The sequence below is a fragment of the Arachis ipaensis genome, chromosome B09 (genome assembly GCF_000816755.2).
Source record: "Arachis ipaensis cultivar K30076 chromosome B09, Araip1.1, whole genome shotgun sequence".
Lineage (NCBI taxonomy): Eukaryota > Viridiplantae > Streptophyta > Magnoliopsida > Fabales > Fabaceae > Arachis > Arachis ipaensis.
Window position 1 is genome coordinate 146,939,796 of NC_029793.2, and position 21,632 is coordinate 146,961,427.

The window sequence follows — 21,632 nt, forward strand, 5'->3', positions numbered from 1 at the left end:
GGAGAAGAATGTTAAGTTTGAAAGATATGAAGACCCAAACAGTGTGCTCACTCACCTTGCTTCAATTTCTGATCGTTTATCCTTTTTAAAGAAGAGTAAAATTTTCAAAACTTGAGTTTGGTTGAACACTTTTGACTTATTCTTCTTCTCCAAAATTTAGAGTTGAAGCGCATAGAAGAGATTGGACAACAGTAATGATTACAATTGGCTTAAATTTTTACCTAATTGCTTCAACAATCTAAACCATTGATCCATTTTTTGACTCTAAATTTTAATTATAACATTTAATTTACAGTAGAGATACACAATCTTCTTTTTCTTTATGTTATCCTACTCAGGAGGAAGACAGCTTTAAAAAGTTAGAATGGAAGTATAAAGATGGAAACTTGCTTCTCTAATTTGCCTATGAATCAAATCAGATTTGATTTTGCTTCTTGGCTTCAAGTCTTAACTTCTTTCTCTCTCTCTTTTTCGTTGTCCAAATTTGTGATTATTTTTTTTTTTGAATGCTTGAATCCTGTTCTGAACGCTCCTTTTTGCTCGTGAAAATTCTTTTTCTTCCTTAACTTAGGGATTAATCATATGGGTTGCAATAAAAATAGAAAAGTGACTATTTAGTTAGAGTGTTGGACTCATTGGATATGGACTTGAGAAATAAATGAGTTGGATGTTACAATTGGGCCTATTTTAAATATTTTTTAATACAAAATACACATATCACAAAGATTTTTAGGATTTTAATTCAAGATTATAATGTTAGTTATTATTAAATTATTTTTTTTTTAAAAAACAACAATCTCCTATTTGATGACAAATTTTACGCAATAAAATGAATTGGCATTAAAAAAGTAAGAAAAATTTTTTGATACTTCCCTTTGATGTTTCAACTTCAAGTTGATTTTTTCCCTTTTTTTTTCCGTTTAATTGGCTCTCTTTAAATGTGAGCTTTTCTTAACCTGTGATTATTAATAAACAATCATTTATGTACAAAAACTATAATCAATAGTTATTATTAACTTCAATCAAAACACTTTCTCAAAATATTTGTCACGACCCAAAATGAGACATGACCGGCGCTCAGGAGAATAATCTCATAACAAGTTTAACATACGCAAACATAAATTGAATAAGAAATTTACAAATATTTTACAAGTTTTAAAATAAATAGTTATACATTTTTAACAAAAATTAAAATAATTAATAATAGTTAGATCCTGCCTGTGACATATGGAGCATATACACCTAGGAACTCGATAAAGAATAGATACTCATTGGAGATTGTTACTCTTGAATAGAAAGTCTCACATAGTCAAGTATTTGTTCCTGAAAAATATTTTTAGAAAAATGGGGTGAGTTTTGCAACTCAGTGACTAGACAATACATATATAATCGGCATGAGACCATATAAACATTACTATCAAAATAATTTTAATTAGAAAATAATAATTGATAATAATAATAAGTGAATCAATAAGGGAGTTCTCATATAGAAATTAAATCAAAAGTCCACACTTGGGCGGCTCCACCTCTATGGGTAGCCCTTTCCTCTAGTATGTCCTAACAGAATAACAGATCTAACGTGTGGCCTATACATTAGGCTAGCAACATCCCTGCTAGCTGGAGTCTGAGTCAGATGCATCTAAGTTAACATCATAACCGCCGTTAACTACGGTTTTTTAATACGAGCCTCCCAGACTAATTCAAAACATATAGTTTCAAATACAATAAATCTTTCAGATATATAAAGTATTGAATCAAACCAAATCAAATAATATTTTCTCGTTAGAAATCTTTTTCAATCATACTTTTTAAATCATAAAAACAAATTTTACAATTTCAAAGTAAGTGAATGTTAACAAATACTTTAATGCTTCAAAAGTATATATTCGAGTAAAATCAAATATTCTAAAATAATATAAAGCTTTATCAAATATATATATAGTCTCGTGTAAAATTTAAGGTATGAGCATCATAAAAATAATTATTCAACTATAATAAATCAATTATTTTAATGAAATTAAAGTTCTTCAATAATAGTTATAAATATAATTAAAAACTTATAATAGCATAAACCACAAGATTAACAGTTATAAATGTAAAGCTTACTCACAACGTGGTCCAAAGGACCGAAGAGACCAAACCCGAATTGTCGAATTAAAGGGTGAGGATAATTGAAGTAGAATGGAATGGAAGAGCGCAGAAGCGGCAGCTCCGACAGGCAAACAAAACAACGAATCGAGACATAATGGAGCGGGAGCAGCAAACTAGTGGCACGCAGCAACAACGGCTAAAGACAGAGCAACGACAACATCATCAATGGCAATGGTAAAACAGTGGCAAAGCCAAAACAGAACAAACAACCACTAACCAGGCTAGAATGGTGGTGAAACAAAACTGATAAAGGTGCAAGGCGTTTTCAAAAGGGCAAGGGCAGTGGCGAAAGGCTCCAGTGAAGGAATAATAAAGGACAGAGCTGGGTCAAGCTGGCAGAGGCTCCAGCGGTGGTTTTTCCGGCGACAATAGCGCCACACAGCTCGACAGCGGCCTCCTTCCACAATAACAACAACGGTGGCAACACCCACTACCAACACCCCCCTTGCCAGCGACAAACTCCGTCGCGTTTTCCTTCCCCTTTCTCAAAGTCTATCTCTTTGGGTTCTTTGGCGGCGGCGACAACTTGGTGGTGGCAGAAGCAACACCTCCTCCCTCTTCTCCATCGTGGTCTCCTTCTCTATCTTAAGTTGTCGCTCTCTTTCTCTCGCACGCGCATCACTCTCCTTCCTCGAGCCTCTCTGTGAGTTCTGTCTGTGACGGCGACGGCGAACCTCCCTCTGCCAGCGCTGTCTTTCCCTCCCCTCGTCTCCTTCTCTCCTTTGAACCCCTCATTCCTCTTTCTCTCTTTTGTTTTCTTTGTGCGTAGGTGTTTTGTGTGAGAATGTGAGTGGGTTTAATTTTGGAATTAAGGTTAGAGTTTGATAAAATGGATAAGGGTAGAATAAGTATTTTGATAACATTTGAGGGGGTAGGATAGCAATAGAAGAAATTAAATATAAAATATTTTAGAAAAATCTTGAGACATTACAATATTGTACTAGTATTTTAAAAATTATCAAGCTTCAAAGTCTATAATGCAGCATCAAACAAATAGCCTACAGCCAAATTGATTCAATTCATTTTCATATTAACTCCCCTTTTATTATCAAGAAGGTAAAATATATTCTGCACATAATTTTGTTAAGCAGAAACAGTCATCAGTTCAAAATTTTAAATTCCATCAATCAGATTACAGTCATCTAGATAAAGAAAAAAATATCAAAAGATCACAATATAAATATAGAAATAGTTTTTAAGCAGACGCAACAAAGACACTGGACTAGCCATGAGATCTTTCATCTTCGATTTTCAAGATCTCTTCATCTTTTTTATCAGATTGGACCGGTTTATCTTCTAAGAAATCAATGTACTTAAGAAGCACTTCAACTCGGTTATAAGACTTTCTCAAAGAATTTTTATTTTGAATTGCCAATTTTCTTATTTGTTTGCTCTAGTTGATGAGATGTTTGGTCAGATTCATAAATTCTTGTAGAACATCTTTCACTACGCCATTGACCAAATACTTATTGGAGGAGGATATACTGGCAGTGATAAGAAGAAATTAGAACAAAGAGTAAAGGGATAAGAAAAAATGGAGGAAAGACGCAGCGAAAATATAAAAGGATAAATAAGAAATTTTTCGACTAGACCTCTAAGAAACCTGTTCTTAACAACCTAGGTCACCGGAAGAGTTTTCCTACTAGACCTCTAAAAAACTTGTTCTTGGCAACCTAGGTCACCGGAAGGGTTTTCCCTATTAGACCTCCAAAGAACCTATACTTGACAACCTAGATTAGGGGGATGAACATTGAAAGAGACCACCACGCAGATCACCTTAGTGTTGGATCCTTCAATCTTCTTCATGCAACAAGCGAAAAAAATTACTCACTTCACTTAATCACACTAAAAAAACGTGCATAAAGCATTAAAAAAATTTTATTCATTAAAAAGTTATGTAAATTGTCTCACCAAAAGTGTTTAAATAGGCCCATAACAAACTAACTAAAAGATAAGATAATATAACTTAATTTAAATCTACTAAAGATAAGATAACTAATTTAAATAATATTTGATCTTATTGGATTATATCAGATTTGATTTAAATTTAAAATTCTAAAGATATATGATAACTAATTTAAATCAGATTTGATCTTATCAGATTAGATTTGATTTGATTTAAATTTAAAATTACTATTAAGAAAATAAGAAGCAAATCAAATCTTCCAAGTTCCAACAACCTCTAACAGCAAACCAAATAAAAATAAATGCCTAAAAAATTCGAAAATTAATAATAAATTATGCCTTCAATTGATTTTGAAAAGCATTATTGGACTTCTTGTTGTCCTGCCTTAACCCAATAAGTTTTATGAGTTGTCGCCATTTCAGCACCACTACTGTTTTTGAGACGGACTCTTGGTCTTCTTGATGTCTAAGACCGGCATGGTACAATTCTTTTAGTATTCAAATCTTTGAATGTGACGAGATTACCATTCTACCTCTTAGCTCTAAAATGACAAAAATGCCCTCCTAATCACGTATCATCCTCTCGCTCTTTAAAAAGATTCGTCCTCGAATCTTGAATGAGAAGCTCTTTTTCTCTCCAATGAATCCAAACTCAATCTCCAGGTTCAAATATTATGGTTTGATGGCTCTTCTCTATCCACTAAATTGTGGCTATGTTCCCTCATGTGTGCAAGTTCAATCTTTTTAACCATACTTTCACCATTTTGTTCAAAGTATGCAATTTGTCTTTCTTCCTTTTCATCCATATTAATGCCTCTATAATTGACCAGTGAATCTACAAAACCTAGGAGAGTTGATATAAAAATACTAAAAATTTCATGGTTAGATATATGAGAAACTAAGGACTCCATAAAATTCAATGATACTAATGTACTCTTGTCTAAGCTAGAACTTTCTAGATCTCTCTCACAAGTGTGTTTATTACTCTCAGTTTCTTTTTCGCTCATTGACTCCTCTCGCTCACTATTCTCCTCTTTTCTCTCAAAACTCTCGCTTTCAATCAAACATGGATTCTTTTCACTCAAACACTCACCCTCTTTCTCAGTTTCTTTTTCACTCATAGACTCCTCTCGCTCGCTAGTCTCGTTTTTTCTCTCAAAACTCTCGCTTTCAATCAAATATGGATTCTTTTCACTCAAATACTCACTCTCTTTCTCAGTTTCTTTTCTTTCATATTTTTCAAATTGCTCACATTCCAATGATCTAGTTGAGAAATTCTGTACTTTTGAATCTTCCAAGGACACATCACCCTCTATAATATACTCAACAAATTCTTCCATCTCTGGCTTTGAAGAAGAATGAAAGATAGGCATAGAAGAAATTTTTTTCTTATGTCGATCTATAATACCCTTCTTGAAGTCAGAAACTTTGACTTTTGTCTGATCCTCAAATTTTGCTCCTTTGGACCGCCAAGTTGCTATAAATTGTTGCATATACTCCATGTAAATGGCTACTTTGACCAAATCCTCCATGGTCTCGTAACGGTAGCGTTATATTTTATCTGCAAGTTCTTCGCGTAATCCAATCAAAAATCGTTCCATAAGAACCTCAGGACTCAGTTTAATATTGGCTTTGTCCATCAAATAAAGAAACTCATTGTGGTACTCCATCACTAATTGTGAACCTTGTTGTAACGTACAAAATTTTCTAAAAAATTCGTTGTGGTATGATGGTGGCACAACCCGATTCCTTATGTAGTATGATGATGGCACAAACTGGTTTCTCATAATTTTTTTCATCTTCTCCAAGGTGCAAATTAGACTTTTTTCATACAGTCTTCTAGATCTTCCTAATTCAATCTACCATATATGGGCAGCATCGAAAAAATTGGCTTGTACCAGTCGAACTTTTTTTTCCTGTGAAAGGATGCAATTTGCAAAAATCGACTCTACCTTCCTTTCCCATCCGACATAAGCTTCAAGATTATTCATCTCTTTAAATGCAGAGATTTGCAACCGAGAACCCTTTTTCGCATATGAGATTCCTTCATCATCACTATTGTAATACTCAATCATTTTTTTTACAACTCTTTTTTTTTGTTTTTTTTAATCTAAAGTGAATTTGCAGAAATTAAAGAGAAAAAAACAAAGAGACTAAACAAGATCCATGGAACGTGTAGATAAATAAGAATTTACCTACGACTTGTAACTGATACCAGATGATAAGAAGAAATTAAAACGAGAAATTAAAACGAAAGATAAAGAGATAAGAAAAAATGGAGGAATGACGCAGCAAAAACATAAAAAGATAGATAAGGAGTTTTCCTACTATACCTCTAAGAAACCTGTTCTTAGCAACCTAGGTCACCGGAAGAATTTTTCTACTAGACCTTTAAGAAACTTGTTGTTAACAACCTAGGTCACCGGAAGAGTTTTCCCTACTAGACCTTCAAAGAACCTGTACTTGACAAATTAGATCAGAGGGATGAACTAACTAAAAGATAAGATAAGATAACTTAATTTAAATCTCCTAAAGATAAGATAACTAATTTAAATCATATTTGATCTTAAATTTAAAATTCTAAAGATATATGATAACTAATTTAAATCAGATTAGATCAGATTTAATTTGAATTTAAAATTCCTAAAATTACTACTAAGCAAATCAGAAGCAAATCAAATCTTCCAACAACCTCTAACATCAAAACAAATTAAAATAAATGCCTAAAAAAATCGAAAATTAATAATAAATTATACCTCCCATTGATTTTGAAAAGTATTATTGGACTTCTTGTTGTCCTGCCTTAACCCAATAGGCTTTATGAGTTGTCGCTATTTCAGCATCACTGTTTTTGAGACCGACTCTTGGTCTTCTTGATGTCAAAGACCGGTATGGTACAATTCTTCTAGTATTCAAATCTTTGAATGTGACGAGATTACCATTCTATCCCTTTTAACTCTAAAATGACGAAAATGCTCTCCTGACCACATATGAAGCAGCCGAGGGTGGATGAAGACTTTCATCTCCTTCTTCTTTCATGACAATGTTCTTTCCCGTTTTAGTCCCTTTTTTTCTTAGATTGTTTTATTACATCACCGCCTTTCAGATAAGAAGTTTTATTTTCTTGTTATCATTTATGTGACGCATCATCAAGTATGCAAAAGAGAATTCAGCTTTATTGAGAATGACAAAGAAGCGCAATAAAAAGATGGGACAGCAACAACGATTAGAGTTGGCTTGAATCCTTACCTAGTTGTTTCTTTTTCTTCTTATTTCTTCTGACTTTAACAATCTGAATCATTGATCCATTCTTTGACCCCAAATTTTAATCATGACCTTTGATTTATTGTAGAGATACGCCATCTCTATTTTCTTCATATTACCCAAATGATGCATTTAGGAGGAAGGCCGTTTCAACAAATTAGAATTAAAGCACAAAAATGAAAACTTGGCTTCTCTAATTTGTCTCTGAATCAAATCATATTTGATTTTGTTTTTTGGCTTTAAATGTTGACTTTTTTCCTCTCTTTCCTTTTCAGTTCAAGATTTATAATTTTTTTTCTTTTTCGAATGCTTGAATCCTATTTTGAACATAAGTGTTTGGTTGGAGTGTTAATCTCATTGGATATGGGTTTAAGAAGTGAATGAATTGGATGTTGCAATTTGGCCTATTTTAAATATTTTATTTTTATGCACAAAGTACACATATCACAAATATTTTGGGATTTTCAATCTAACATTATAATATTAGTCATTATCAAATTATTATGGTTGTTTTTCACAAACTCAACATTTAGGGTCTGGTGTATGTTAAGTTGGAATTTGGGTTTTCTAAATATGTGGATAGAAATAAACTCTTTTACTTTAATGATTATCATTTCATTCATTTGTTAATGTAGCAATGAAAAACGCAACCATACCAAGTGACTAGATTCCTGGATTTTGCTTATAGACATAAAGAAAGTAGCAAAAAAGGCACCGCTATCTGATTTAGTTAAGATAAAACATTGTCATTATGCAAAATCCAGTTCTAATGTAGGAGATAATATATATGCATTTAGCAAATACTTCGGAATATAATCTGACCGAATCCTTGTAATATGTTTCTGACTATAAGACAAAGATGCGTCGAAGCACGGCCTTTCAAAAGTCAAAGAGTACAACATTACGGCTTAAAATTTGATTTCGCGGATACAATCAACATGAAGAAACATGATACTTCTTAATCATTCCTCATTCCTCACGTACGATTTGGTTCATGTCTCACAACTTATGATTATTTCAATGCAGGTCACTATTCACTTTTTTCCGCATTTTCTCATGACAGTTATGGTATTTGGTATACACTATTTTCTAAGACTTTATAAGGAGTGCCATTTTTAAAATGAACAACTTCAATTGGAAAGGCTACAGTGTTACACTACACAAGTGATTCTTAGCGACTAGTGAGCAACTCATTTATCAAAGTTTCAAGCAACTTTGATGGCTTCATATTTGATCATTGTAATTGCACTCCTATCATTCTTTCTGCCAACTATTATAGCAATAAGCTCAAATAATGCAGGTGGAATTGCCATCTACTGGGGTCAACGTGGAGATGAGGGAACCTTGGAAGAAACTTGTGCTTCTGGGAACTATGCATTTGTGAACATAGCTTTCCTATCTGCATTTGGGAACGGCACAAATCCAGTTTTGAATCTTGCTGGCCATTGTGACGCCCACACCGGTCAATGCACTGTTTTGAGTTCTGATATCAAGTCATGTCAAGCCAAGAACATCAAGGTCATGCTTTCCATTGGAGGAGCTACCTTCCAAAACTACACACTCACTTCAAGCGTGGATGCAGGCCAGGTAGCAGCATACTTGTGGAACAACTTCTTGGGTGGACAATCTTCTTTGCGGCCGCTAGGGGATGCTGTCCTGGATGGAATTGATTTCGTTATTGAGGGTGGGCAATACCATTACTGGGACGATCTTGCCAAAAACCTCTCCAGTTACAACAACCAAAGCAAGAAAGTGTACCTAACTGCTGCACCACAATGTCCTTTCCCTGATACTTGTCTTGGAACTGCTCTCAGCACTGGCCTATTTGACTATGTTTGGGTTCAATTCTATAACAACCATCAATGTGAGTACAATAAAGGAAATATAACTGGTCTTCAAGATTATTGGGGAATTTGGACTTCAAATATCCATGCAGATATGATTTTCTTAGGGCTACCTGCTGCAATTAATGCTTCTATTACCGGCTTTATCCCTCCGGCAAATCTAACTTCAGAAGTTCTTCCAATAGTCAAGAATTCAACTAAATATGGAGGAGTTATGCTGTGGTCCAGATATTGGGATAAACTCACAAACTACAGCTCTTTCATCAAAAGTTATGTTTGATGCGTGAGCTCTGTGTGAACATGTTCAATTTCACAGATATGATTAATACTTTTTACCTGCATAGATCAAGCAGTATAGTTCTTTGTGTGATTTGATCTTTTCCAATAATAGTTGTCCCCCTATCTACGGTGAACTGATGACTTACTGAATTATGTTTTCATGTATATCTATCTAATTAAAACTTGTATGTTTATTATATATTTGTATTGGTGAGAGCACAATCGTTTCTTTTCTTCTTTGAAGTTGAAACATTATCTTGGTGACATTGTGGAATTGCTACATGTGGCTCGAGATGTCAGATGGCTTGTAATGGTTGATGAGCTGGAAGGGTTATACTCTCTTTTCATGGCTTTATATACATGTTCTAAGCCTTCCTCAATTAAGTCTAGTACTGTCTGAGGCATTGGAGGCATGTTAATGTTGGTTGATCCTTCTAGCATCCTCACCACTTCCCCCATTGTTGGTCTCAAGAAAACCACATCTTGGATGCACCAAAATGCAACTTTCAGAGTTCTCATTAGCTCTTCTTCGTCAACCACCCCATTTAGTCTTCTATCTGCCACTTCGATTGTAGATCCATTAGTCATCTCCTACAGTAACCAAACATGACATGAACATTATTTATCTAGTTAACACTTGTTGGTTTTATTTAAACAGCATCATCCTTAATTAGAATTCAATGGGCTTATCATCCCAGCGTATGGTCTTATAATGAGTGTAGCCTTTTATGTTCATTCTGATTCGGAAAAACAAGTAAATAAAGTTGCACGGTTCATTCAACAACAATTAATTAAGGATAGAAGAACACTGAACACTAATATATGAAACACACCTTGTAAGCCCAACCAGGATAGAAGAAATCCTCTGCATCAAAGGACATATCAAGATTTCTCCTGCCACCAATTATCTCTAAGAGAAGCATCCCATAGCTGTAAACATCGGCTTTTACGGTTATAGGGCGATTACTAACCCATTCTGGTGCCAAATAACCTCTTGTCCCTCTTACCATTGTCACCACATGAGAGTGCTCCCTTCCCATCAATTTGGCTAATCCAAAATCAGACACTTTAGGACAAAAGTTTTCATCCAACAATATGTTTTCAGGTTTGATGTCACAATGTATTATCCGGTTCCTGCACTGCTCATGAAAGTAAGCTATCCCTTGTGCAGTAGCTACAGCTATATAAAACCGTGTTGGCCAATCTAGTACTCTATCTCTTGCTTCATATGAAGGGAAGATCCACTTATCCAAGGAACCATTCTTCATGAACTCATAAACTAGCAGCCTGCCAAATAAGCAATTGTTTTAACAACAAAAACTTCTGCTTTGATAGCCAACTCAGATTTTTTAGATGTTTAGAAGAAAATTTAATAACTTGATTGTCAAGTAACAATGCATACCGATGCAATCCCTCGGAGCAGTAGCCGCATAGGCGAACTAAATTCATATGATGCATTGAGCCAATGGTGTTCACTTCAGTAATAAATTCTCTCTCTCCATGTGGCAGAACTCTGTCAAGTTTCTTAACTGCAATTAGTGTCCCATCTCCCAAGCTTCCTTTGTACACACTCCCAAATCCACCTGCAAAATATGTACAGTTAGCAAGTATTTAAACTCAATCAAAACACTCAATATAGGATACACTAACTACCTGTTCCTAGCAGCTGCGAAAAGTTGCTAGTCCTGATTTGCATATCGCGATAACTGAAATTCATGGGAGCACCTGATAAGATCATGGAACTTTCCATTTCTCTTCTCAACATTCTTTTTCTGTGAACACTGTAATACAGCAATAAGCATAGCAGCACAATGAGAACCATCATGATCAGAACAGTTGGAATAATCACAGCCTTCTCTTTCACACTCCCCATCCCATCCGAAGAGCTATTAGACCCTCCAGCTTTGCCATATGGTGTCACTGAGCTGTTTGCTCTGACCTTCACAAACAAGGTTGAGCTAGTATCCTCAAAACCACCAAAATCCAAGCTCCTTAACACCCAGCAGTATGGTCTCTCCTCATCTAGCCCATAAACAGATGCAACGCAGTTGCAGTCTGATAAGCAAGCATCCCCACATTTTGATACTGAAGCAACATCACTGTAGTTAGCTATCACTGAAAATTCAGAATAGTAATAATTTGTTAGCTGCACTGTTGAAATCCTAAACTGCGATGTCTGGCTTTCGCGCCTTGAATTGCATTTTCCAACAAGAGATGAATTCTCATAGCACTGGCCTTCCTTGCCAACTTTAGAAGTTCCTGGCAAGCAAGTGCAAGAGGCATTTGTCTTGGTTCTGTCCAAATGACAAACTCCATTGCCACAAATTCCAGCAATATCACATGGATTTGAAACTGCAGCCCATTCTGGCACCCATTGTCTCGACCCATTTACATCATCGTCCCATCGATACAAACGCAAGTTGCCATTCTTTTCCAGGGTTAATCTTCGAAGAACGGTCAATTGTGTAGATTGGTGAACTGCAGCAGACAAACCTGCATCGTCGTTGTCATTCTTATAAACATAAACTGCTCCATCAGAGGCATCTCCGTAAACAATTCTAAAGCTTCCGGCTTGGCCTAAAACTGCTATAACTTTTCCGGTCACATTCGAGATATCAGGACCCTGCCAATAGGAATAGTTGGTGTATGATTCCTCCGAAGCCTTGGAAGTTTCAGGTAGATTGTAAGTCAAGGCAAGGCTTAAAGAAGTAGGCTGTTGAAGCATTTTGAGAGCATAGTAGCCTTCATGAGAGGAAGACTTTGATGAGGTTAACTCTGAAGAAACTGTTAAGGGCTGGTTTGGGAGGAGTGTGTCAGATGGTTGCAAAAAACTCTGCCACACAAGGTTTTTTCTACTGTCATGGAGAATGAAGTTACCGGATTCTTCCATGGTTGCTGCTTCTACACCAGCACCTGAGGTGTTTGAAGCCCAAACGGTGGTGTCTCCGTCCATGAGGACAAGGTTGCCGGTTGTGTCCAGCTCCAGCATTGCATCTTTGGATACAGGAGAGTCTCTATTTGGATTCAAAAGGAAAATGAAAAATGTTGCAACTTGGCATATATAGAGATGATGATAACTTGCAAAAGCTGTTGTAAAGACTAAAAGACTAGATGGAGATATGATTTATGACTTTCTCTTTTGTTTAAGTGAAAAATCAGAACTAGCCATCTAATCTCCAATATCTAATTTCATAAACTAATCATATTAATAGTCAATTAACACTCTTAGATATGTGTTGGGATGTCACTTCACGTGTCGCATTAGCAAATTTTAACACAATCAACAAACAAAGTAAGGAAATGACTAACATGACTAATTTAAAATATTTAAAAGACAAATTTAATTAAAAAAATCTTTTAGAATTAATTTGGAGAATGAATGATCTTTCTAATTTGACCATCTACTCATAAAGATAAGTATGAGATTAGTTTAAATATATATGTTTTTTATGTTGTATATGACAAAAGGTATTTTAGAAAGAAAATTTATGCATCGACATTTTTCAATCCTCATAAAATATGTAATAGATAACAGATAAAAAATAATAGATTATTGGTGTGAGATTTGACTCATTATACTTACAAGAACAATTTAATTGCATATCATTTTTGTTGAATGATATCATACTAAGACTAATGAGAATGAGACTGGTAGGAGAAATACCTGTTAGGTGACCAAACCAGTGTTGGATCTCCTGGAAGCTCATTAAACCAAATGCCCAGCTGAAATAATCGATTATCATTCTCTGATTTTGTGAACCCAAAAGCAAATGTATTATTATCAGAAACCCATGTTTGTCCCTTACTAGCCAATAACCTCGAGCCCAAACCAATCTGATTAGAAGAAACGCAGCTACTGATGAAACACCCCAAGACCATAACAAGAACTCTAGCCCCATAGCAATGAAATGAAAAAGCAGCACTTTTCATATTTAACATGCAACTCTTTAGTTTGTATATATAGTAATATGTTAGTGAAAAAAGAACCAAGATTTCATGATAGTTTGCCATGGTGTTATATATTGAAGAAAATACAGTGTTCTATTTGGAGAAGAAAAGCACAATTAATAAATACTGTTAGCGGTGGTTGAGCTACGAAGTACAAAGTTTGAAAAAGGTTAGTTTCATGTGTTGTGGTCGGCCAAGAGGATATGATTAGTTATATGGCTTCCCCTTTTCCATTGCTTTGGTGTCTTCAAGTTCAAATCATCAAATGTGAATTCAAGTCTGTGAGACTGTGACTCAACAAAAAGAACAACGGCCTTACATGGCTGACACGTATATGATGGTTCCTAATAACTCAATTTGATTTTTAAATTTCAATTGACACAAAATAATACTAAAGTTTAACTCAGCGATTAACGTGGTTCCTCAATTTCCAATTTATTCTACTTGCGTTCTCAAATTTTAAGTAGTAGTAAGTAGCAACTCAATTTGTTTTTTCAATGTTTCATTAACGTCTATCAAATAAAATCCAAAACCACAGCGTTCAATAGTAATTCAAATAACAAATTGAAAATTTTTCCCAACAAACGCTCCTAAAGAGCGCCGCATTCTGCCAGTCCCCAACCCACGCTCTCTCTGCTAATGGAGAACATGCAGTCCGCGGAGGAGCTGGTTCGGGAGTTCCTCGTCTTCCGAGGCTTCACCAACACTCTCCAATCCTACGACTCTGAGCTCCGAACCGATCTTGGAAAGGGCTTCCACGTCGATAAGATCCTCGACCTCATCTTCTCCCTCTACGTTCCCAAATTCCAAGCCGATAGGCTCGTTGCCCTCCTCTCCTTCTTTAAGCACTACCTCTCCTCTTCTTCCGAAACCGCACTCCTTTCTACGCTCTCCAAAATCCAAACTTCTCTTCTCCGCTTCTACGTGGTTCACGCCTTGCAAGCCAATCGCAGGGACAGAGTCATCGACTTCTTCGCTGTCCATGGCAGTGACCTCTTGCAACGCTCACAGGATTGGACTCGCTGGTTCGGTGCGTTTTGCTGTCGACGTTGTTTTTCTCTAATCTGTTGTGAGTGTAATTGTGATTTTGAATTGCGATGATGCAGCGATTCCTTATGTTAAGAATCCGAACCTGGATCCTGAATTTCGGGTTTGTTTCTCCAAGGAGTGGTATGAGGCCTTGCATCTTTCTGTCAGAAACTTCTTTAGCGAGATATTCAATGGAACTCATATCCTTCACAATTACTCCTCTAAGTATTATAAATAACTCTGATTTTTATGTTTTCGATGTAATTTTTAATGTAGTTAATAGTTATCCTTAATAAAAATCACGGCTACCTGCACTGCTGAAGATCAGTTCAGAGATGAATGCCACCAACGTACTCAAAAAAGATATCCTGAATCTGAATATTAAATTGGCAGAGCTTCAGGCTTTGCTTGATGAGAAAGAGGCGAAATTATCACACTATAGGAGGTAAGCATGTTCAATTCTCTCGAGACTCTAATGAGATATAAATATTTGGTTTTTCTAATTAGTTGTGATTGAAGTATGGAAGGAAGCATTAGTTCATTGAGCAATTTGCGGGAGGAAAGTTCTCAGATGTCAAGAGGTTTTCCAGAGGTTTCCCCAACTGCTGTTCCACGAGCAGTTCAAACAGAAATTAACCAAGATTCAGTTGTGAATGGAGCTGCAAATATTCAGTCTGAGTATGTCATTTCCAAGTCAGGTGATAATTCAACTGTGGCATTGAATGACCGTGTTGGAAATGGTGGATCAGGCGATACCATGCAAACAGTTCATGAAAGTCCAAGTATAGGTATATGCTCTTCAAGACTGCTTCCATATTGTTAAGTGATGTTGATTATTCACTTGATCTAAGCTCTTTAATTTAGTTGATTACTACTTTCTACTGATACACTTTTGTTGAATTAACATGATACTGAGACTAAAATAGCAATTATCAGGCTAAGAAACTAGCCAAACAGAAAAGAGAAGAAATAAAAAAGCACTTGGTCTTTAGGCTGAGATAGCAATTATTAAATGATTGAGTAACCATTGATTGTTTATTTCAAATTAAAAATAAAAAAAATTAACAGTTACTTCTGTGGCAGAAATTAGTGGAGAAGTTTGTGGTGAAGAAGATTTTCCTGATGTCAAAGTAGAGCACCAGGTAAATTTGCGAATAATTCTATTTTTTTTAATACTAAAAAAAACAAACCGAAACATTATAATAACATTAAAAATATTTTAGATCAGTAAATTAGTGAAGATGTACTTAGGTTAGTTTACTGCGGTATTTAAAGTCTTTTGAAGGTATAGGAAAAACAATTCTAAGGTATCGTGTTCCTACTTCTTTATAACTCAAACCGCATATTAAAATATTAACAACAGGAACATATAATACAGGTAACAACAATAAAAAATATTATACTTAACAACAAAAATAATTCATCTCGTTTAATTTGTTTTTTAATTAATATTTATTATTATCATTTTTTAATATCTTATGATTTTTCTCATAATCTCTTTTATGTTATATTTTTATATAATCTTTTTTATAGTTTTTTAAATTTGTACAAATTTTTCTATTATGTATTAAATTACAGTACAGAAAAAATCATTAATAGATAGATTTTCATTAAAATTGATTGTAATATGTTTGTTATAAGTAAGATAGCTTTAGTTAAAACATATCTCAATGATAAGCCATCAAACAACCTAGCCACCTTCACTCCTAGTCTTGAGCTTGTGCTCTTAACTCCACTCCACACAACGGTCATCAGCAGCCACCCAATCGTCCACCCCGGTGGACGTTCCTGTGAGAATATGGTTTTATTTGCAGGTATGCTATTCCGTCGATCTAATCCCAATACCACTACATAAACTCCTCTCCTTATCCAGGGAGAGGAAGTAGGGGTAAGTAGCCCACCCGAGAGAGTAAACCCGGGTCGGGGAATCTTTGAAGACGCTCGACAGATCTAGGAGGGTGTCCTCCAACACAGTGCACGACTCGGCCTAGTACCCAGGCGAACCACCTGGAGGTTATGAATAACCCAATCCGGTCTTGTCACGGAGGTTACGTAGTTCAGCGCTCTGAGCACTGATTGCATAAGCTGATGGGCACAAGGGTACTCTCCACCAAAAACGGGTTGTACCGAAAAGTCGTTCTCAAGTCCGGAGATCACGAAAGGAGCGCACACCCCCAACGGGGATTGGGGGATAAGCTCCTGCGGTGAAGCTAATAGTACGGGCCCTGTAATTTACACAAATTTACACTAAACTTTCGTGCACCTTTCCAAATAAGATGGGGATCGGAAAGCGCGAAGAAGAAGTCAATGCAAAAGGTGAGAGCAAAGGATAATAGTAAAAGGAAAAGAGAAAAAAAAAAAAAAGTATTGACGAATGGTATGAGTGGGTAAAAGGGAGGGAAGACGTTAACGGTAAAGGGAGGAACGAACAACTAAAGAACGATGCCAGTGCTCTCAGGACGCTAAAGGTTGAAGGTCATGGAAAAACGCAGCGTTAACAACCATCCACTGGTAAATCGACACGGTAAAACGAATGAGAGGCGGTAACGGTAGAACCAAAGGAAAAACAACAACGAAAAATCTAGCTTAACCACGAACGATCTATCGAAAATCCTCCACGGTATCCACAGAAAAAGTACCAAATCCGATCTTGCCACATCATATCTTATTGTTAACGAATAGCATCTTATTGAATCAAAACCGAATCTTCGACGAAGGCTGGAGTGCTAAATTGAATTTACCATGGGAGTGATATCCATACCGCGTTGCTGGAGGATATTTAGCGACGCACACCACGTGATGGCTGCAGTGTTCGTGTAGGAGGTCCCATTGGCACCTCCTTAATGTTATCGAGACGTTAAGTCCTCGTAACACACCGCCACGGTGCCACCGTGGTTCCTCCGCTTAATGCTCGAGGATCACGGTCCGGGGGCCTTTGCGCAAACGGTTGAATTAGAACTACGAGGAGCACAGGGCCTGATCTAAATCCACATATTTGTGTACAAGTGGTGGAATCCACAAGCCGAAGGGAAGAGGGGGAAATAGTACCGGGAAAACTTGTCTACACTCCAGGGGGGGGGTAGGGAAGAAGACCGAGCAGGTTGACCGCCTTTCGGAGGTAGTAGTTGAGCCCAGTCCAGGGGTATTTGCCGCGGTAACAAGCTATCAAGCAACCTAACCACCTCCACTCCTAGCTTTGGGCTCGCGCTCTTAACTCCACTCCATACAACGGTCATCAGCAGCCACCCGGTGGATGTTCCTGTGAGGCTACGGTTTCATTTGCAGGCATATTATTCTGCCATTCTAACCCCAATACCACTGCATGGACTCCTAGAAAATAGGGGTAAGTAGTTCACCTGGGAGAGTGAATTCGGGTTGGGGAATCTTCAAAGATGATTGACAGATCTAGGAGGGTGTCCTCTAGCACAGTGCACTACCCGCAGAGTAGCATGCCGGCCCAGCACCCAGATGAACCACCTGGAAGCTATGAATAACTTGACCCGGTCTTGTTAATGGTTTGTTTTAGTACAACTGTGTTTAAGTGAAAATGGGTTTTAGTTAAGATATTTTGGTTCAAGTAAGTTTGAGGTATTTATGATCGTTAAAGGAATGAATCGAACGTTATATTTATGATCATGGAATTTATATGTGTTGTGTGTTGTTTGTTATGTATAATGCATAACGTTTAACGAGAAGAAAGTCAAAAGAAATCGAGAGAAGAAAAAGTGAAAGGGATCGGCTTAGTCAGGTACATTAGTTGTTAGTTGGTGGTAGCGAGTTCGTTAATATTGGTCGTAGTAGTTATTGCAGTGGTTTGGCGAAAGTTAAAGAAACAGTCTCTTCGCTCTTCCCAAGTGGGTTGGAGAAAACAGGTGTAGTACTAAAATAGTGTTTTGATTTTTCTCGAAAGTAAGGAGATTGTAGAAACATTCTACCGATATTATCAAATCCTCCATAAATATGGAGAACGTAATCCAATTTCTATTTTTGGGATTTATCATTTGTGTGATTATATTTCGAGTTAAATGATTTATTTATTTTATTTTATTTTATTTTTCTATACTTTAATTTGACTTCTAAGATTATGAATTTTAAATTTTATATTATGTATGTGTACCATTTTTCATTTTTCCTACCTCTTTTTTTTGTTTTCATATTTATATGTGTTTTCATTTAACGTATGTTTACGGTTGTTTAGTAGAAATTAAGCAATTTATTTTTTATATTTTATTGTCTGTCTAATGTTGTATTCTTAGGTTATTAAGGTTGAATTTACAACAGGTCTCTTTCTACTTTTTTTAGCTGAATGTTGTACACTGCGATACTATTTCTACAGTGAGCCTGTCTCAATAGTCGACTAGGTCAGTCCTTTTACCCGCTCCATCCTACGGTTAGGTGTCGTCATTATCCTCGTGGTACTCCTTCACAAGAGGTTGGTAAATTTACTGGAACTTGGACTGTACTCTCCTACTCTGTAATTGTACAATCTATTGATTCTATTAGTCTTTATACTCCGGTGTTCATTTATCATCAGGGAACTTTGACTTAGAGATTAGTCTCATACTCTTCTTAAGTCCTTTGTATTTGGACCATATACCCCCGAGATTGACTTGATCTGCAATGGTTCTCAGAAGAGGGTGAACGTAGATTACGGTAGAGTACAGACGTTATAACACTTGGAAAGTCTCCCATTCTCTTGGACAATTTATTTTTGTATTTTACGACGTTTAGTTAAGAAACTTGTATAGGTATACGCTTCTGTCTTCGTTACCTCTATGTTCTTTTAGGGAGTGTACCGTACCGTATTTACTTGATTTTACAGGTTTTATCTTTTTCCTTCATTGTTTTGATGTCGTCACGGTGTTGTGTGGGGAGTTTTAAACCTAACTCGATATCTATTAAAGTATGATAATTGGATCCGGTTTACAAAAATGTAACTATGATAAATCTTTTAAATGAGGTATTTCAGTCGAAATCCATTACCCATTATCAAGAATGTTTAAGGAAGTTCTTGTTGTGAACTTTAACGGAGTTTATTATTTATGATTGCTATTGAGACTATTTGACATATAAACTAAAGTATTCGATATTTCTCGTTGGTTCACGTGAAGTGTCACCCTAAAGTGTGGACGTCGGTTCGTAGTCCACAGTTTTTTCTTTGTATGGATGACGTCAGAGAACTGGTATCTTAAACTGGAACTAAAACGTTTGAGGTGAGTTTTTAGACTTTTGTTTCGTGGTTAATCATGCTTCACATTTTAGGTACAGTCTTCGACGTATGTACCGTTTTACAATGTAATATCATGAACGGAAGGACAGTCTCGGGTCCGATTTTTACGATCAGAGTAGGCCAGGTTTTTCTTATCTTGACTATCTTCTTAGTACACGTCCGGTCGGTCATTAAACATCCGGTCGTCTGTACAGAAACCGATTAATTCCTACTTCACCGTGGGTACCCTGGGGTCAATTATGTATTTCATATTGAGAGTGGAAAATTTTTTCCTGTTTATAACCGTCGTAAAAAAATGGTCTGTTTACTTGAAATGACATAACCGTTGAGATAGTTCCTATTTATATTATTGAAAGATCTACGTTACTTATGTTTTTATAAACTAAAGTATATGTTTCGTGTTTTTATGTAGTTGCGACGTTTCATCGGTCTACTGATTTATTTCCTATGGTTTGTACACCTAGTAAGGTAGTTGTCGTCTTCGTCGATTTTAGAAAGGTAACACTAATTTCGTATCTCTTCATTATCGACCACCTAGAAGAGGTTCTCCTTCCTGACAGAAATACTCTAGGTTTTAATTAGTAACGGTTTTTTAAATGTGTTTATAAGATGTGTTTCTTCGTGTATGGTACCCAAAGGTGCAGAAGTACAAGGTGTGTCACTCTCTTCGTTTTGGGTCCAACAGTTTTATTAACCTTGGTCGTGATGTGTCTGTTATACTATGAGTATGAGGGTACGATTTTTCATACGTTGTAACATTATTATTCTTTTTTATTTGATGTATTTTCTACCCGTAACTTTTATACTACTTTCCGTCCTATCGAGTGGTTTACCATATATTGATATGAAAGTAGGAATACAGGTTTTTAGTCTTTCATTTACATGTATAGCTTTGATTTAACCTCATTTTATGACAATTTTGTCTTTTAGTATACTGGTTTGTTTTTTTAGTTGTACAGTTGTTTTTTTACTATATTTTAAACTATTTATGGGAGGTCTAGGACGACGTCTATGTTTTTATCCAAGGTGTCCTGACGTGAAATACAGGTTCTGTGACGTTTTGGTGTATACACAGTCTCTCTCGTATTTTCGTTACGTGTCTCTGGTATTTTAAAATAAAAGTCATTTATGGAACCTTTACGAACTCAACATAACTCTAGTGTTTGTTGAGAGAAACGTAGATGTAAGGTACGGAATTATGTGGGTAGACTACATGGATAATTGTCGAAAAAAGTTCTCTTTGTTGAATTAATAAAACTAAACTTTAGAGTATACTAGTTATGTTAACTTATTAAAGGTAGTGTTACTCTTCAGTTAAGTGTATGGTTCGCCAGTCTAAATGTAAGGGTCAGTTCTCTGTTTTAAAGGCACGGTGTTATATACCAACGTAAAGATCTGTGGCCTCAACTACTTAGTATACAGGTATAAGAAATAATTTTGTACACTTTGTTTGTTTCCGGTTCAACGAACTCTCTCAATAGTATTTATAACTCATCGTCTATACCAATTCTTTTTTATAACCACTTCCTTTTGTATTATTTCACGATAAACCTTTGTTTTTAGATAACGCCCACCGAGTATAGTACCGTAACAAAGAAAAACGACATAAACTATAACCACTACGATGACAAGTTTTATCTGATACCGTTTACCTATGTTGGTTTTGACTTTTAATGTAATTCTGACGAGGTAAAAAGGTTCATTATTAGAACTATACAAACAGAAGTAGTGGTCAGTTCGAATGGATTGTCAAGGTAGATCTCTTCGTGATCGCTATAACAAGGGCCTTCGTCTCTTCGTTGTAGCCGACTAACCTGATCACACGGGGTTCTTGCAGAGGATTTTTGTGGTGTCGTTAATTTATAAATGATTCTATTACCTTAACTTTAACGTATACGCTTTACCTATTTTCTCCTCCTCCTCCTCCTCCTCCTCCTCCTCTCTCCCCCCTCCCCCCCCCCCCCCTTCTTCTGTATTTATCT

General features: G+C 36.1%; 3 protein-coding genes across 5 annotated transcripts in view; 2 read left to right on the forward strand and 1 right to left on the reverse strand.

The window, feature by feature from the left end:
• On the forward strand, positions 8,169 to 9,506 carry LOC107616960 (hevamine-A-like). The gene has a single exon (XM_016318818.2). The coding sequence runs from the start codon at positions 8,539 to 8,541 to the stop codon at positions 9,442 to 9,444; it is 906 nt and encodes a 301-aa protein (XP_016174304.1). The 5' UTR covers positions 8,169 to 8,538; the 3' UTR covers positions 9,445 to 9,506.
• LOC107616087 (G-type lectin S-receptor-like serine/threonine-protein kinase At5g24080) lies at positions 9,617 to 13,783 on the reverse strand. Its single transcript, XM_016318086.2, has 5 exons — positions 13,108 to 13,783; positions 11,097 to 12,457; positions 10,846 to 11,026; positions 10,277 to 10,730; positions 9,617 to 10,034 (listed from the first exon to the last, which is right to left on the reverse strand). Exons 1-5 carry the CDS (start codon positions 13,452 to 13,454, stop codon positions 9,696 to 9,698), a joined length of 2,682 nt encoding a protein of 893 aa, XP_016173572.2. The 5' UTR covers positions 13,455 to 13,783; the 3' UTR covers positions 9,617 to 9,695.
• Positions 13,903 to 21,632, forward strand: part of LOC107617478 (WD repeat-containing protein 91 homolog) — a 45,956-nt gene continuing 38,226 nt past the window's right edge. For all 3 annotated transcript variants that reach the window (XM_021111316.1, XM_021111315.1, XM_016319244.2), the window contains exons 1-5: positions 13,903 to 14,421; positions 14,498 to 14,620; positions 14,724 to 14,865; positions 14,940 to 15,208; positions 15,504 to 15,562. In XM_021111316.1, the coding sequence (XP_020966975.1) occupies positions 14,031 to 14,421; positions 14,498 to 14,620; positions 14,724 to 14,865; positions 14,940 to 15,208; positions 15,504 to 15,562 (984 nt within the window). In that variant the 5' untranslated portion in view covers positions 13,903 to 14,030. The remainder of the gene's footprint in view (positions 14,422 to 14,497; positions 14,621 to 14,723; positions 14,866 to 14,939; positions 15,209 to 15,503; positions 15,563 to 21,632) is intronic.

Coding starts and splice junctions, on each gene's coding strand:
- LOC107616960 (XM_016318818.2), top strand. CDS start 8,539: ATGGCTTCATATTTGATCATTGTAATTGCACTCCTATCATTCTTTCTG.
- LOC107616087 (XM_016318086.2), bottom strand. CDS start 13,454: ATGGCAAACTATCATGAAATCTTGGTTCTTTTTTCACTAACATATTAC. Junction 12,458..13,107: donor CTGGTTTGGTCACCTAACAG/GTATTTCTCCTA, acceptor GAATCCAAATAG/AGACTCTCCTGTATCCAAAG. Junction 10,731..10,845: donor TGCTCCGAGGGATTGCATCG/GTATGCATTGTT, acceptor CTTATTTGGCAG/GCTGCTAGTTTATGAGTTCA.